The following is an 18,100-nucleotide window of genomic DNA, read 5'->3' on the forward strand; positions in this document are numbered from 1 at the left end:
ACAAAATCACAACAGCTATTCAGCTGCACTCATAGATACAATTGGGACAGAGCAAGAGGGGAAAAGCTCTCAGTTGACCATTCTAGGAAAGACCATTCAGCTAATCCCTGAAAGACATCCAATAATCAGTAATCACTCAGCAACATAAACACATGTTTCAAGAATCAAATCTTGCATCCACTCCATGATATTGTGACCAATCAAAAATGACAACTGAAAACCATTCCACAAACATATGACATGATAGGAAATGTATTTAACTTGAGACATTATTGTTACACCAAGATACGAGATATGGTTTTAAACAATGTCGACATCAACAAACAGAGAAATCCAAAATTTAGACCTTTTAAGCAACACCTCCGACATTCATAGCTTATAGCAGTAAAGAAAAACAAAACTTATATGAATTAAACAGATGCAGTCAGACCTATGACCTGCAGTGGGCATGAACAGTCATGACCAATGGTGTAGGTAGACATGCTCGCTCATTCCACCATACCAGCATCTGCACCGTCTTCCTCCTCATCATCACCAAGGGTTAGGTCCTCAATCAACTCCTCAATTGGCACAGTAGGGACATCGTCACCAATCGTGGATGCCATTTCTGACCTGTAGTCGTCGTTCTTGTACAGATTTATCGTAAACCTTATTTCTGGATCACGCTCCAACTCATCAAGGAAATTTGTATACTCATCTTCCCTCCGCTCTTCCTCACCTTTGGCCTTGTTCCCAAGGTCTTCCTCAACAGGCAGCCTCTTCAGCTTCCATCTGCGTGTGCGTCGCCTCTTCTCATAGCTCTTCTTGACCAGAATGACTTCAGGCAAATTCTGGCGTAATAAAGCCTTGTCCATATCATCATCATTCATATTGGCGCCATAGAGATCATACCCAAGGGCAAGATCCCCAGGGCTCAGACGGTGCCCAAGATGAGTTCGTACTGTAAACACAGTATCATTTTTCCCAAAATCAGACATGCGGGCGACCTGCGCATATGCCAGCTGGTACCGAGATCCATCGATGGTGATCTCAGGTGACTCTGGCTCAATATCAAGCACCATGTACTGCACGAGCTGCTTGCTAGTCAGAGCGGCCTTGAAGTTGTACACCCTGTACTTCTTCTCCTCCAGATGGTGCACACGCAGAGTGAGCGGGTCAAGCAGCGCAATGGCATTGGTGACCTTGGTGCAGAGGACGAGCGGGCCTAGTCCACCAAGATCACGGGACGCCTTGGGGCTGAGGGCAATCAGGTCCTCACGGCATATGGGGCAGATCTCGACCGAGAAAGTGTACTTGTAGTTATAGATAAAACTCTTTGTGTCATGAGAGACGAGCTGCTTGGCTGTGTTGGTCTGGATGGGAGCGACTGTACCAAGGAAGTCGACGAGGCGGGCAGCGTGCGAGCGCGAGCCGAAGAAGAAGTCGAGGCCGCCGGGAGCCGAGGCGACGCGGATGGCGAGTGCGGCCTGGCCATGCTTGATGAGGAGCTGCTCGAGGTAGAGGAAGGTGCGGCGGTGCGGGACGTGCTGGCGGAGCTGGACGACGGCGACCCACTGGTCAGGGTTGGCCTGGGCGCGGGCGCAGGAGTCGCAGAGGCGGTCGTGGACGACGAACTCGACGGAGTGGGTCTGCTCGAGGACGATGCCGTTGAGGACCTCGCGGCGGAGGCGGAGCTTGAGGCGGAGGCGCTTGGAGTGGGGCTCGGAGAAGACGAACTCGGCGCCGGAGAGCGAGACCTTGAGGCGGGCGAGCGGGTGCTTGAGGCGGCGGAGGAGGATCTGCAGGAGCTCGGGGGACTCCGGGCCGGCGCGGAGCCAGGAGCGCGGCGGCTGGAGGTAGGAGAAGCAGTCGGGGCAGTAGACGACGGCGGCGTTGCGCGGGACGCCCTCGGTGATGTCGACGCGCGCCCGGAGGCAGCGGGCGCACATGTTGGCCGGGTTGGGCTGCATGGAGACGCCGCAGATGCAGCAGAGCACCGTGCCCGCCGTCTGCGTCGGCACGAACATGCCGCTCCCGGCTGCCGGCGGGGCTGACCCCGGCATCATCTTGCGCGGGGCGGCTTGAATCGAATCGAATCGAATCGGCGGGGGTGGGGGTGGGGGCGGGGGCGGGGGGAGGAAGGGGCTCGATCGAATGGGGATATTTTGCTAGGGTTTTGTAGCCTTTGTAGGTGGGGAGGAGAGGCGGCGGCGCTGTGGTCGCGGTGACGAAGGCGATTACGTTGTCGAACACCGCGTGGGCTTTTGGACCAACCAGGATGCTGAATGGGCCTTTTGATTCTACAAGCAAAGCAGCCCTAGCCGACGGAAATGGCGGTGCTAGAGTGTTCTTTTCTGACGCTTAAAGCGGCGAATAGGAGGTGAAACGCCCACACAGCCCTTGTATGGGCTGTCAAAAGAAATAAAATTTTAGGAAAAAAAATAAAATGTTCAAGTATGCATAATTTAAAATGACATCATGCATTTCAAAACTATTAATTACTCATTGTGTATTTTTAATTTTTGTTCATTCATGTGTTCATCCTGAATTTTAAAGAATGTTCATTGGATATTTAAGAAAAATTATCACATATTTGAAAAATATTCATCATGAGTTTGAAAAAAATGTATAAATAATACACATGCATTACAAAATTTAAGTATTTTTTAAAAGATCAAAGATGAAAATAGTGTTCATACTCCTATGAATGTATGTTTGTATACTATGGAAAAATCCATGTAGAAAACATATATATATATATATATAAGTGAAAATAAAAAAATAAAATGCAAAATTGGAAAACATGAAGAAATGTTAAAAGAAAACGAAAGAACATAGCTAGTCCAAAACCGGAAGAAACCAATAATAAAAAAATGGCAGTAAACTCAAGTAATGGGCCCAGTCCGTGGAAGCAATTCCTACGCGTCATGCAGGGCCGTTCAAGGGCATGTGCGAGCTGTGCGCTCGCACAGGGGCCCCAAAATCCTGGGGCCCCCAACTAGGGTCCATATACATATATGTAGTCTGGAAAAAAATTCAGTTTTAGGCCTTCTTGGGCCTGGTCCGGTCAAGTCTCAGCGATACGCTTTCCCGTCGCGTGGATTGATCGATCGTAGATGAAACGACAGCCCCAACGCAGTACGTTCCGTAACTTTCGCTTCCTATTCCCTGCCTGATCGCTAGGCTTTCCATCTCCCCATCGCTTCCGACTGAATCGGCGGCTCGGTGGCGATCGCGTTGCAACCTTGCAGGTTCAGCGAGGCGACGGGCAAGAAGCGGATTACTTTCTAGCGCTGGACGCCGTCGGGCCGGCGGCCGGCCGACACTGCCGCGGTGCCGCCCAACAGGAACAGAAGACCAACCGGTGTGGTGCCCTCCCTGCTCCCTACGCTCTCCCCTTTTCTCTAATTTTGATACAAATTGCAGAGTTGTGTTAATATGTTTGGGAACGATTTTTTGTGCAGTCCTTCAAGTTCAGAAGTAGTCACAGATTCGAGAATTTCAGTAGTTGCTCGTACTATCGTCCAAGTACAAAATCAAGGTTCTATCTGATTGTAAGTTTTTTGAACTACCTATACATGTCACAAGCCTATATTTCATGTGAGCTCATCAGGTCAAATAAATTGAAAGAGTATATATTTCATTGAAACAGTAATAATCATGCATTCTAGTTCTGGAAGAAAGTATGATTCTGGTGCCTTCAAGCGTAAGAAGAAACGGAAATTAGAAAAAGATGCTGAAATTCAAAGGGGTGCTCTTGATAAATATGCTGTGATAGTACCCCGAAAAAATTCTGAAAATCATACTCCAGATGGTAATATTGATGATGGTCACGATGATAATGCAGTAGAGGTTGAGGTTGTCACTGCAGAAATTCATGAAGGTGATCATGGTCTTGCTGATAATGCGCAAGAGGTTGAGGTTGCCGCTACAGAAATTGATGAAGGTAATGATGTCAATATTTTAGATGAAGATCATGATCCTAATATTTTGGATGACATGAATAATTCCGTTCAGCCTGATATATTTAATCCTAGAAATTGGGATGGACTTGATCCAAAAAAGATTGATATCTTGCTGCAAAAGGGTCCTAAAAGAGAAGATATTGAGTATGGTCCTTATGACAAGTTCTCTAGAAGGTTTTCTGCATTATCATTTAGTAGAATTCTCCCAAATGGAGAAAAGTTTGACAGAGAGTGGCTTGTGTACAACAGCGGCCTCGATAAAGCATTTTGTTTTTGTTGCAAATTATTAAAAAGGGGGCATGTGAGAGGACAACTAGCAAATGAGGGTTTAAGTGACTGGATTCATCTTGGGGCTAGACTAAAAGAGCATGAATCAAGTAGAGAGCATATCACAAATATGACTGCATGGTATGACTTCCGTCTCAGGATGCAGAAGAATCAAACAATTGATAAAGTTGCTCAGCGAGAACTTGAAAAGGAAAAGGAGCATTGGAGAAAAGTTTTGCTCAGGATTTTGTTGATTGTAAAATTTCTTGCAGAACATAATATAGCATTTTGTGGCAGCAATAGCAAGTTGTACCAAGAGAGCAACGGGAATTTCCTAGGACTGATTGAAATGTTGGCTGAATTTGACCCAGTTATCAAAGAGCATGTTGACCGCATCACCAATGAAAAAATTCGTGATCACTACCTTGGACCTTCTATACAGAATGAGTCAATAAACATGCTCGCTACTGCCATCAGGTCAAGAATCATTGAAAAGGTAAAGGAAGCAAAATATTTCTCAGTTATTCTTGATTGTACTCCTGATGCAAGCCACCAAGAACAAATGTCTTTGATAATTAGGTATGTAGATACATCTTCTACTTCTGTTTGCATCGAAGAATCTTTCTTAGGCTTTTTGGAGGTGAATGATACCACTGGGCAAGGTTTGTTTAATGTTCTAGAAGACGAGTTGAATAATCTTAGCCTTGATGTGGACAATGTGAGAGGACAGGGTTATGATAATGGGTCAAATATGAAAGGAAACAATAAAGGGGTACAAAAGAAATTTCTACACAAATATCCAAGGGCATTTTATTCAGCTTGTGGTTGTCATAGTCTAAATCTGGCACTATGCGATATGGCGAAGTCTTGCCGTAAAGCAACAGACTTCTTTGGAATTATACAACGCATCTATACAATATTTGCTAATTCAACTAAACGATGGCAAATTCTCAAAGATAACTTAAAGAAGTTGACTGTCAAGTCATTGTTATCTACTCGTTGGGAGAGTCATGTTGAGAGTGTTAAGGCTATACGGATTCAAATACCAGAAATAAGGGAGGCTTTACTACCAGTGGCTGAAACTGATAAGGATCCATTGACAAGTAGTGAAGCACAATCATTGGCAGAAAGTGAACTTGGTGGTTCTGAATTTTTAGTGTCAATAATTATCTGGTATGATATATTATCCGTTGTTAATTTGGTCAGCAAGCAGCTACAATCAAAGGACATGCTTATTGATATTGCAATTGAGTCTATACAGGGTCTGCTTTCCTTTTTCAAGAAGTATAGAGAAAGTGGCTTTTCAAAAGCATTGGAAGATGCAAAATAAATTGCACTTGAGATGGATATTCATCCAGAGTTCCGCACCAAGCGGAAAATCAGAAGAAGAAGACAATTCGATGAGGGTGCAGATGATGCATCTATTGCTTCACAATCTGCAGAGGAGTCATTTAGGGTCAATTATTTTCTGCAAGTGGTCGATCAAGCTATAGTTTCACTTACCAGGAGGTTTGAGCAATATCAGGGGTATGAAAAAACTTTTGGTTTCTTATTTACTTCAGATAGGCTGCGATCTATGGATGATAAGAGTTTGCTGGCTGCTTGTGTTAATCTTGAGGATGCACTTAAGAGTGGAGAACACAAAGACATTGATGGAGCTGAATTGTTTTACGAGTTAATTTTCATCCAGGATTTAGTTAAGAAATCTATGGGCCCCGTTGATATTCTTGAGATTCTGATGAAGCGCCCCTTCTATCCTAATGCTATTATTGCGTACAGGATTTTGTTAACCATTCCTGTAACTGTTGCAACTGCGGAAAGGAGCTTCTCTAAACTCAAGTTGTTGAAATCATATTTGCGTTCAACTATGACACAAGAAAGACTCAATGGTTTGGCGACAATAGCACTTGAAAATGATGTCTTGGAGAAAATTAATTATGAAGATGTAATTGAAGATTTCATTTCAAGAAACACAAGACGGATGATACTTTTCAATAGAGAATGAGGTCAGTTTATTGGTTTTAGTATTTCGCATTCATACTTCAGAATATTCTAAGCATTGTATGAAATAATATAAATTTTAATTACATAATTAGGTGATTATGCTTGCGTAATTGTATACTTTTTAAAATTTAGGGCCCCATTTTTCTTTTCGCACCGGGCCCCCGAATTCCTGGAGACGGCCCTGGCGTCATGCCGACGCAACGGACGTCCAAACATGATTTGTCAGGGTGTTGCCATGTCGCCTAGCAGCTAATGCTCGACACATGACATATTCGCGTTCTTGCAGCATGTGCGGTTCACCGAATTCATGGAGGCACTCATTAGTGGAATGCACAATGTCAAGATGTACATGGGCGTTGGTGGATGAAGAATTGGCTCAAACCCTAGTAACAACAACTGAACCAATGCAAAACAGTGGCTCTTTACTCTCATGGACTCGTTATCACATGCTCTCTTCGTGAAGCACTTAGGCACTTTCTGGGCAATATGGGCAGCACGCGACAAGGACATCCATGAGAGCATTTTTTAAAGTCCCCAATCTATTCATCGTTTCATCAACAGGTTCATCGATGAGTTGGACATGATCAAAGAAATTCTTCCAGTTCCTTCTCAAGGCCAGTCATCCATACCAGTGGTCAACAACCAGCGCTAAAAAGTCTCGCCAATGGACTATGCAAAAATACATGCCAACGGAATGTCGAAAGGAAATAGGGGGGGGGGGTCTACTATTGCGGTTTGCAGAGATATAGATGGTACCTATTTGGGTAGCTCAGCTCTTGTTATAGGAGGAGTCGATGATCCTTTGGTTTTGGAGGCAATATCATGCAGAGAGGCCCTAGCTCTAGCACAAGATCTCGACCTCCACAATGGTTACCGAGGCAAGAATGGAGCCATTATCAGTGAGATAAATCTTCAAGCATCTACTTTCGGAGGCCGTGTTGTCAATGTTGCAGCATACAATGTAGTCAAGTTTGCTCTTTCGTTAGGTCCGGGACGATCATGTTTGTTTTAGACAATCCCCTGGCCAGCATTGTAACCCACATTCTATGGCATTTGCTGAATAAAACTTGGTATCTCTATATCTCTATCTCTATATCTATATCTCTATCTCTCTCTCCATATATATATATATGTATATATATAATTTTTTATTTCTACCTAAAACAACGTAGTGTTCCGTCTTACGTCTTCTCTTTCGTCGATCTCTTCTCCCACCCGACCGCGCGTCCTTCCCACGTCATTTTCACTGGAAAAAAAAACTGCTCAAACTGAACTAGAGTCCACCCCCGATCTCGCTCCCGAGCCCAAACCAATCCATTCCCCTGGGCCCCCCTCCCGATTTGGTCGCCGCCACAATCATCGCCGCTGAATCCGGCGTCGCCCGCCCCCTTCTCTTCCAATCTCCTGGTCTGCAGGGTAGACCGCCCACCAGATCCCTCACAAAGAACCTGTCACTTGTGACAGATACGGGCGACCAAGGGGTTTGACACGCCTCCTCGCTAGCCCTCGGTGCGGCGGCAGTCTCGATGGAATCCTGCCCTGGTGGGGGATCCGAGGGAAGAAGCCGACGAGCACAAGGCGCTACTGCCATGGCGTCCGAAGGGAGGCATGGCAGGAAATCTGAGGGAGGAAGTCTACAGGAAATCCGCCAACGGCATATGTGAGCACCGCCTGCTGCTGTTGTTGTTGCAGCAGCAGTAGCGTGTGCGTGTCCGACTCCCACCTGTTTGGATCGAACGACTTCTCGATCCCTGGCTGCGTTGGGTATCGAATCCCAAAGTGAGAGGTTAACTCGTCGGCGTTGGACTGCCCTCTACACGAGCGCCATCAGGTCGACTTTTCTTTCTCTGTAGCTCCTGTCATTCCCGAAACAACAACAACGTGCACTGTATTGAACCTGTCATTCCTGCTTAGCAGTTCAGTCTGTATTGAATGAACAATTGCCATATCTCTTTTACTATAATTGGGTTTTTGCAAAGATATTTTCAGACCAAGAGATCGCGGGCTTATTGGCTAAAGCTAATGATCAAATCCTTGGACACTGGTAACAATTATTGATATGTGCGTGTGGGTCATTCGCACAAACAAGTGTGTGATTCCATGACTTCTATTATAACTGATTTTGATTCCAAGTGTGTGATTAAATTGACATTGTTTGATCATGCTTTGTTCCCTGTTTGATCAGCGACATCTTTCTTGTACACTAGCAGAAATGGGTTTACACAACCAACTGTTTCGTCACTATGCACTACAAAACTCATTGGTTAATACTTGAGTCCCTGACTCAACTGCAAGCAGGTTTATTTCCCAGACAGACAGATCGAGTTGATGTGCCAGACAGATCGAGTATTGACCACTGTAGCATAATCTGTAAATAACATTATGATATTCCTTGAGTATGGCTTACTTATCGTTTACTCATACTCATTGTTGCATGGTGAACTATGAGAAGAGGATTATCCTCTGTAGATCCTGTCAAGTTGGAGATGTTGCACACATTTCAACGACATGGATCATTAGCACTTTGTGTCTTATCTTCTTCAGAAACATAAAAGAATATGTAGTACTGGTGCAACTCATAACTGTCGATGTTATGTTGAATGGAGAGTGGTCAGTTTCTATTGGTACTTTTCTCTCTTTGAAATGCACACTGGTATTAAAACATATTTTACAGCCATGCGTTTTGTCTATAGTTTTTTGTAATACAGAAATGCAATTGTAATGAAGATGATACCTTTCTGAACCATTCCTACCATTTTGTAAGGAATAAACTACATATCTTACATAGGTTTCTCATCATAGAAAATACAAGGTCAGATATTTTATTTAGGTCAAACTATAGTATGTGTGTTATGATTTTCTTCTCTATATAGCAATGCTCATCTGATAATCTTTCTTCAACTGACTGTTTCACAGTACAAGGCTACAAGCTCAAGCCATTGAGAGATGATTCAAGTCATGCACTGATGTTCAGATTTCCATTCATTCCACACTGTTGATATTTATGATCCACCTTTGGTATGTACATCTCTGAATGTACACAGGTCTGGCATTCACATACCTGAAGGATGTGGGATTTGAGCGTGTGTGGGAAGAGCAAAAAGATACTTTTCTAATCCCTTGAGCTGGACATTTTTCATGCATATATTTTTCAATATGCTGGCTTCCAAGGATGAATAGGTGGAGCCATGGCCTTCACATAAAGACATCGTCGTAAGAAATTTAAGGTCAATTAACTTCACCTTTTTGTAATGCTTATCATGTTAATGGGTGTATTTTTTCCCATGCATGTTTGTATAGTTTGGCCGAAGATTGTTTTTTCCTGTTTACGGCCTGACTTTAAGTTTTGAACCCGAGCCATAATTTTAAGTGCGGCCCTGTCTCTGTAATCACCATGTCCCGCCCACCACTTGGTAATGCAAATTTTTGGTCCACTCCTAAAGGAAATGGTCCAATGAATATACATGGAATTCATTTTTGTAGTTTCATGGCCGTGTGGGAGTTGAGTGTTCTTGATTTAGAGAGGGAGGCAGGGGGAGGAGCTTATTGTGACGTCGCAAGTGTTTGAAATTCAAACCCACTCTCTATGTTGTGTACGGGGTTGGCAGGAGGTGGCATTATTGAATTAGGGAGGAGAGAAAGAAAAAGAGGATTCTAAAACTCTATTACCGAAAGAGGCTTTCACCCCGCTTTAAATATAAAGCAACGACAAACCACAACTCAAATACGTTCTAAAACTATATTAAATAGATAGATACAGATGATAAGAAACCATATGTCCCGTTGCAACGCACGGGCAATTACCTAGTATCCTAAAAAAGCCAGTGTTGGGCACCCCTAAAAAAACTACCGGAGGTCACTTTAATTTGGGTCCCTGGGAGCGCCAAGTGGTGCATCCAACAACCGCCATGTGTCACACTCTCAGGATTTCTGTTTTTTTTTCTTCTGGGTCACGCGTTTTTTTTGGCTTTTCAGTTTTTTCTTGGTTTTCTCTAGGTTTTGACTTCCTTTTAGAAGCACGACGTGTGCTTCTATGAGAAGCACAACCACAATTGTGTTTCCCCCAAAAAACACAACATGTGCTTCCACGAAAAGCGTAATTGTGCTACCCGAAAAGGGACAAGAACAATGTGCTTCCTCGAAAAAAGAGAGACTGTGCCTATCAAAAAGGGAAAAGCACAACATATGCTTTCGCGAGAAGCATTTCCCAAAAATGAAAAAGCATAAAATGTGCTTCCCGAAAAGTAGTCCTTCCGAACAAAAAAAAAAATTGACATAACCGTGTTTACGGGTTACCTATTTTTGTTCTGGTTTTTGGTAATTTTTATTCCAATCTTATTGGTTTTTCTTTTTTTTTCTATTTCTAAGATTTTTTTGATTTTTTTTGTCGAAACCTATTAGCATTGGATTTAGTTTCGAATATCTCAACGTGAGAAATCCAACAATAAAAACGGTTCATGGTTTCAACACATGGTTCAAGAGATATAACGTTTTGAGAAAACAAATATACAAACAAAAGAAATTTTCCAGGTTATGACAAGTGGCACAGTGCATCACTTGCCAGCACGTGACCTTTGCAAGGGGTACCACTTAATTAGTGATTTTGTCACAATTAGGATGAGACTAAACTTTTCACACTTCCCTTGTGGGCCTCTTAAGATTTTCAGGAACTATTGGAAATGTAATAAATGGGCTAAAAGCCCAATAATACTACTCTTTCGTATAAGCCTGTGAAATCCTGTTCATTTTGTTCTTAAGAAAGGGAATGCTCTGCATCCTCGGAATCGTTTCTTTTAGACACGAGAAATAAATAAAACCAACGGTGAATGTTAAAAGAAAAACGCGAACGGTGCAACAAACACAAACAAACGTGTAAAAAGTCATGTTTACAGAAGTATATTCCAGTTTAAAGGTCAAATGGGTGTAGCAGCAACGCCACAGGCCCATTGCGTGTAGCAGCAACACACAGATTGCAATAGATGCAACTCAGGAACCCCTGGGACAAACTTACGGTGTGGTGGCAGAGTCACTCTATCCCGTTGCACAGAGCAAAAGGCTCCGAAGCATTCACATCAAAAGACTATTCTCAAAAAATATGCAAAGTGGATTGCATGTCATCGTATGGTTTCAGGGTAAAACCATCTCAAAACTGAATCACAGCTAAAGTTCATGACAGCGATGGACGTAAGCAGGCGTAGTTCCACTTGAGCCCTTTAAGAACATCCAGCTTGTCCGCCACTCCGACATTAGGCTTTGCCAGATTAAACATGTCATCTCTCAAACTGCAATGCAAAACGATTTAATCCACAGGCAATCCATAATAGTAATCAAGTAGAGAGGCCAGAAAGAGAGTTTTAGCTGACTGACCTTGACCACTCGCCTGTTTCCTTCGCATGCACCTCAACAGCCTTGTATAATCTATCAAGGGTGTACAGAGTCAATCCGAATTTACAGCTCGCCTCCTCGTCCTGTAAAGAAGAAAATTAAGGGAATAATCACTAGTTGAAAGTTCCTACAAACAAGTCCATTCATCTCATCAACAGAACATCACTTTCGTCTCAGTTTATTCGTCATCAAAGTTCTGGCCCCCTCATATTTTGGTGAACGGGCAATATTGTGCAGATTAAAAGCAACCGGCAAGTTTGATAGTCATAATAAGGAAACTAATTACCCACCAACAGGCCAAATGTGGCCTAAAGCTTGAAATGGAATATGTGTACACGTCAAAATTAATGTGTAGGATAGACTAAACATCTATAGATGATATTACCATCTCATTAATCATGCATTTCTTGAACTCTTTAAGTCTCCGCTCAACTTCTATGAGTAGCTGCCACCGCTGATGACGTGCAATCCTTCCTCTTCCTTCTGCACCTTGGTCCTATATTATTGTGGCAGTAAATGTTAGAGATTTGAACTGCAATCCTCTTAACTTTTCACACGCCTGTTCATGGTACGAATGGCAAATAGGACATGACCATGGTGCAAATGGCACAAGATGTATAGCCCAAAGCCCCAAACATGTTAGAAAGCAACATATGAACGTCTCGAAGACCTATAATCACTTATACCAGATGCCTCAGATGTATTGTAATCAAGAAGATAATGAACAGAAATCTATATACATACATGCATAGCCCATGCTCGCACTAAAAACAGCAGGAGAAGCAGAAGACCAAATGCAGGCAGAGCTGCAAGAATAGCAAAGTTTATCTCATTTGCCTTGAGAATCTGATCCAGTTCCAGCATTGCCCTGTATAAGACCAATTCAAGCATCTCTGGTGTAAATAAATAATATATAAATACAAAAAAATACACATTTAATCATTATGCATGTAACCAATATTATCAGATATAATAGTACAACTTACTCCTGAAGATCCAGTTTTAGCTTCTGAACCTGAAATTTCCAAGATGGGTGAGAAAAAATTCAAGTTAACTTGAGTTGAATGCACAAGAAATGAAAAAAAAAACCTGAATAAGCATGGCACGTGCTAATTCTCCACTGAACAGATTCTGAATTGGATGCATCGATTCCTTTTCGTACCTGCATTAATGTACAATACAGCTCAATCCACAAACAAACAGGATCAATGTAGTCCCTTTTCACACATTACTCAGATGGTTCATAGAATATAAACTGCCAAGACAGCTTTGAATTAAACAAACACCATGTAAAGAACTAATCCATTGGGGGATGAACCAAAACAAGTAAACTTAGGGAAGCGCTAGCTATATAAGCAACATGCCTAAAGTATCCGTAAAGCATGCGACTCTCTCGATGCAACTGTAGATGTATCTTGCGTTAACAAGTTAGATAGGAGGAGTGATTAAGAATTTAAGAGTAAACATGATAAATTGTATTTGTATCAACCACTTCTTAGGAGTCATGCTGAAAAAAATAGGTACTATCCCTAGCTTCCTGAAGTTTGTTTCTATCACTCACAGCAGAAACTCAAGTTCGATTGGGATTCCCAAAAATAGGTACTAAACATTTAAATGCAAATGTAAATAAGCATTAAATAAAAATCCACCGAGTGGAATTATTTGTTGCTATGGCTTAGAATTTTCATATATTCCATATAACTTAAACTAGTTCAGATGGCTTTCTTACTCCCCCATAAAATGCTTATGTTTTGTCAGCCCCAGTGCCAACACTATTTTAGTTGCACACAAGGGAACTGAAAAGCCATTGAAGATGTCTTTATAAGGCAGAACAGGAAGGTGGAATGTAGTACTGCTCCAGAGTAAGCAACAAGAAATCACAAAATTCAAGTGGCCATTGAACTTGCAACAACTGGCTGAAGATACGAAATGAACACACAACGGTATGTATAGTTAAAAGTTCAGTCTTACCTTTTCATGACAATCTCCAGCAACTCCTGCAATGATGCATCTTGTGCCAGTTTTTCCTTTGAAGTTTGCTCACAGAAGGTAATTAACATCCTGTAACCAACATGGTCAAATAATGCACAATGTGATTTATGGTACTCCCTCCGTCCGCAAATACTTGTCGAAGAGATGGATGTATCTAGACATATTTTAGTTCTAGATACATCCATTTTATCCATTTTTTACGACAAGTATTTCTGGACGGAGGGAGTACTCTATTGCATTTCAGAACATAAAATGCGACGCTAAAGTTTTACATATTCAAGAAAATGTGAACAAATAGATTTTTCACTGGGATAATTATGCTGCTCCAAAATGAAGCAATATTACCAATTACAGCAAAAGGAAAGTACATAAGGAACAGCAAGTAGGTGTTGGGATGAACAAGGTTCTGTTTATATTACTACTCTCTCTCTTTAAAAATGTAGGGTGTACATAAATTGTACTATACTGGCTTTGACAAACAATTACTCCATCAAATTAGATGTCGGTAGATTCATATTCAAATGCACTTGCTTATGTTCTGAATTGGTTAAGGCAAGGCAATTTATGTGACATAAAATTGATGTCGGTCGATTCATATTCAAATGTACTTGCTTATGATTGTGAATTGTGGTTCTGTTTCACATAACCACATATCAATGGAATAATTATCAGCTGTCATAAACAATTGAATATGTTTTACATTTTAAAATGGAGAGAGTAATGGGTGCACATTGACAAATTGAGTTTGAGTTGAATTGGATTGCTAGACAAAGAACAAGTAATGGGGACAAGTTTAGTTGGCCTATAAAAGGCTGCGTGTTGTTACTCATAAGAACAAACAAGAAGAAATCAGTCTATGATCACTATTTCCTAATCTAAAGTCCTGTCTCGTCTATGATCTGTTTCTCCCTATTCTAGTATCTCATCTCCTCAAAGCCATGCTATAATAGCTCTACTCTATTTCAAGAAAGAACCATGAGTATAATAATTCAGAATATTAAAGAATGACAGCATTGGGAACAACCTGTGCAATGATTCTTCGGTTAGTTGGACCTCTTCCCTTTCCATTACACGTTTATCTGTTCGCTTGAATGTCTCGAATAGCTCATCTCTAATGGAAATTACCTGCAATTGTCAAAACATAGAAGGCAGTCATGATGTGAGCGCAATAACTCAGACTGATTTCCAAACTTATAGAAATGTAGACCAGCTTGTAGCAATGCTTCCTGGACTTCAATGGTTCCGCATAAAAATTGAATAAACAGTATTTCAACAATTACGACACCGATGAAGGTGAATATTGACAAGCTTTGTGGCTTATATATGAAAATATGCTCATCTACTAAAGCATGTTCATCTTAACATATACAAATGCTCCCGTAAGGAAAACATGAGTTCACTTCCATCAATCTGTTACCACCATAAGCAAACACTACAGCCAGTAACGCACAAGGCAGCATGCTTCTTTTTTCAGTTATATGTGACAAACAAACCAAGGCTTCTTGCAGGACCTCACAGGATATCTTGCATAAGTAAATGTACAACCAGAACCAACCTGAAAAGCCTCTGCCTTCATTAAATAGTTTGATTTACCTTCAGTTAACTTACACTAGTGTCAAAAAACGTCTTACATTATGGGACGAAGGTAGTAGTAGAAGACATATAAAGAAAGTGTCTTACTGGTCTCTCAACATGTTCATCCCAGAATCCAGCAACTGACTCCTTAGCATCTTGAATCCAGTTGTCCATGTCAGAACTTCCCATCAAGCTACTATGGCGCAGAAGCCATAGGGAACATGCAGAGAGGCCAATTGCTCCACACGTGTAGGGTAACCAGTATATGGTCATATTTCTTGGCTTTTTATGACTTGAAAGCTATCCGCAAACAATAACACGCTTCAGATAAATTACGCAACACTAGCAGCATGTACTTTACATGCAGTGCCATACAAGCTACACATTATCGCTATGTTATCCACGGGATTTAGCTGTAATCCTACCACTAATTTATAATAAGAAAGCATGTGTGACTGGCATATAGATATAGATAAGCACAAACGGGTAAATATAAAATACTGAAATTGAAACTTTAATACCCCTCCAACAACTCAGGTAACAGAAATCAAAGAATCTGAGTTTTATGTAGAGGATGAAAGACATGCAGAAGGGTGGCAAACTGGCAACAATCACCATGACTGGAGGGTAGCTTTTATATATCTTTCAGCGAAATATTTCTAAAATCCACCTGCCTGTTTATCTATTTCCTATTTATATATGCTAGTTATCTATTTCCTAATGGTGGTTTCCATCTACTAGAGATGGCACCCCATGAAGAGAGGCACTTGTATCCTGATTTCTTTTAAGACGGACAGAAAAGAAAGGTTCGTCCACATCTCTACTCTCATATCCCCCCTGAAGGAGCCGTCACTGCCAAGTTATCCCCTCAAATGTGTTAACCCTGTAATGGTCTAAGGTCATTGTGCTATGAGGCTGGGAAGTCGATGATCTCACATGTGTCATCGTCGAAATGATAGTTACTTACCTGAGAGGAAACAAAACTATCTAACTTTTGGAGGTTTTGATATATCAGACTAATAGCATCTGTTGCTAAGGCCTCACTCCATTGTGGACTCTCAACATCAACCTCTGGCAATCTTTCGAAGATAAGTTGAGATGAGTTTTCGTCATGAGTGAATGGTAGAGTTTGCCCCTGAAGACATGTGTTTTAACTAATTAAACCACATAGCATCAAAGAGGCAAAACATGTTACAAATCCAAATATATGGACAACAAGCATTGCATACCTCACTAGCATTTGTAAGAGATACCTCCAATTTGGGGAAGACGGTGTTCAGAATAACAAATAGTGTATGTAGTGATTCATCTGAACTTTCAGTTAATCCTTCTCTGCATTTATCAACTTCAGAGTAAACCTATGGAAGAAGCAAGTCAGAGTTTAAGTTCATGTAAATGACTAGTCAGGTAGCACAAAGCAGCATTATATTCAAATAAAGATAACTTTGAAATTTGACTACAGTGATACAACAGTTTCTTTTTGTTTCCTTTTTCGGAGGAGAGCAGGAGCAAGGTTAATCACGAAAATGCTATTTGACTGTTTTATTCTACTTCACATCAGCAGAAAGTTCAAACCATAGCACTGTTGCTACTTTTTCACGATAAACACGTTAGAGTAGCAAACCTCAGCCAGAAAAGCAGCCAATCGATGTTGCATATTCGTCAGGACAGCAAGTTTTACTGAGACTATATCAGATGCAGAGCCTAAAAGGTACTCGGATGGACTCCCATTGCTCCTGAGTCTAGTTAGTGTTTGACATGTTGCTTCAAGGAAGGCCCTTGGACCTCTTTCAAACATCATAAAGTACATTTTATGTGAGTTTGTTCCCTGAAAAAATCTCACAGGCAAAAGTAGGTAAGTAGCAAAATAATATAACTTCTCTACATGCTAAAAAGGCAAAAAAAAAAAAAACTTCAAAGTTATCAATTGACTTAATACCTCAGCTTTGGACTTCCAATAAAGTAAGCTCTTCTGAATGCTATGCAAATCAGACAAAGTATGCTGCACGATATCTTCTAAGATGGCAAAAGCTTTGGGCATCTCACCAGAAACCCTGTTAATAACATATAGTCAAAAGCATTCCAGGTAATTCTTCACAGACAAGGAACACCGGACAGATAGCTAGATGACCAGATCTATGATGCGTTAGCTCAAGAGTAGTGGTGGGTCCTATATTTTGGTCAAGTGACCAATTCCTGAACACGTTTCTACAAGTTCATCACGGGCCATCTCGTAACCTGTAACACTAAATCCGCACAAATCTACTTTGTTCTGTCCGCAGTCAACGAGAGCACGAAGCGCAGCACTACTCCAGCAAAAGCCTGCGCGGCATGGGAATGACAGGCGCCGCGCTGATTCGAGTAGAGGTTCTCACCGGGCGGAGCTTGCGGCGTCATCGTAGATGGGGAGTGGGAGAGCAGGGCGGCGGCGGCGGCGTCGTCGTCTGCGTACCGCCAAGAGGCGGCGGAGGAGATCGGAGGCGGCGACGAGGAGGAGGGAGTTCGGTAGCGTAGGGAGGCGGGCGACGAGGGAGTTCCATATGCGAGCGGGCTGTGCCGGAGCGGCGACAACGAGGTCAGTGGTCTCGGGCCGATCGCCTGAGTTAGGGCTCCGCGGCGGCGAGGTCGCCATAAGGATCGGGAAGATGTCCGGTTTGAAACTTTAGTCGGGTTCTGGGATGGGTTTGGAGTTGGACATATGGAAGAGCTTCAGACGAAGCACTGGACCGATGGGTCCTGCGCAATGTGGAGGAAATCACAATTTCTTTCTGGTTGAAAAATCACAATCTAGTTATCGCGGAAATTGCAAATAGCGCCCGGATTTTGATTTTTTTAAATCTTTTCAGTTTTAAAAATATGAAAAAATTACACAAACATATTGGAACTTATGCTACAACTAATTAAACAACAAAAGCGCCTTACATTAGTTACAG

At 42.0% G+C, this 18,100-nt stretch overlaps 2 protein-coding genes, 1 long non-coding RNA gene and 1 pseudogene across 3 annotated transcripts; 2 read left to right on the plus strand and 2 right to left on the minus strand.

Moving 5' to 3' along the window:
- Positions 1 to 207: 207 nt before the first annotated feature.
- On the minus strand, positions 208 to 2,122 carry LOC123125780 (60S ribosomal export protein NMD3). The gene has a single exon (XM_044546240.1). The coding sequence runs from the start codon at positions 2,043 to 2,045 to the stop codon at positions 489 to 491; it is 1,557 nt and encodes a 518-aa protein (XP_044402175.1). The 5' UTR covers positions 2,046 to 2,122; the 3' UTR covers positions 208 to 488.
- Positions 2,123 to 3,639: 1,517 nt separating this feature from the next.
- On the plus strand, positions 3,640 to 6,867 carry LOC123078644 (zinc finger MYM-type protein 1-like; annotated as a pseudogene).
- Positions 6,868 to 7,459: 592 nt separating this feature from the next.
- LOC123125802 (uncharacterized) lies at positions 7,460 to 9,685 on the plus strand. Its single transcript, XR_006461494.1, has 2 exons — positions 7,460 to 8,046; positions 9,132 to 9,685. It is a non-coding gene; the product is annotated as an uncharacterized lncRNA (long non-coding RNA).
- A 1,380-nt stretch (positions 9,686 to 11,065) lies between these two features.
- LOC123125790 (protein DGS1, mitochondrial) lies at positions 11,066 to 17,875 on the minus strand. The gene is made up of 14 exons (XM_044546249.1): positions 17,543 to 17,875; positions 17,107 to 17,221; positions 16,792 to 16,995; positions 16,397 to 16,525; positions 16,135 to 16,302; positions 15,273 to 15,467; positions 14,617 to 14,717; positions 13,572 to 13,661; positions 12,690 to 12,762; positions 12,587 to 12,615; positions 12,345 to 12,468; positions 11,986 to 12,096; positions 11,583 to 11,683; positions 11,066 to 11,497 (listed from the first exon to the last, which is right to left on the minus strand). Exons 1-14 carry the CDS (start codon positions 17,797 to 17,799, stop codon positions 11,383 to 11,385), a joined length of 1,812 nt encoding a protein of 603 aa, XP_044402184.1. The 5' UTR covers positions 17,800 to 17,875; the 3' UTR covers positions 11,066 to 11,382.
- Positions 17,876 to 18,100: the final 225 nt, after the last annotated feature.

Source organism: Triticum aestivum, chromosome 1B (assembly GCF_018294505.1).
Source record: "Triticum aestivum cultivar Chinese Spring chromosome 1B, IWGSC CS RefSeq v2.1, whole genome shotgun sequence".
Classification (NCBI taxonomy): Eukaryota; Viridiplantae; Streptophyta; class Magnoliopsida; order Poales; family Poaceae; genus Triticum; species Triticum aestivum.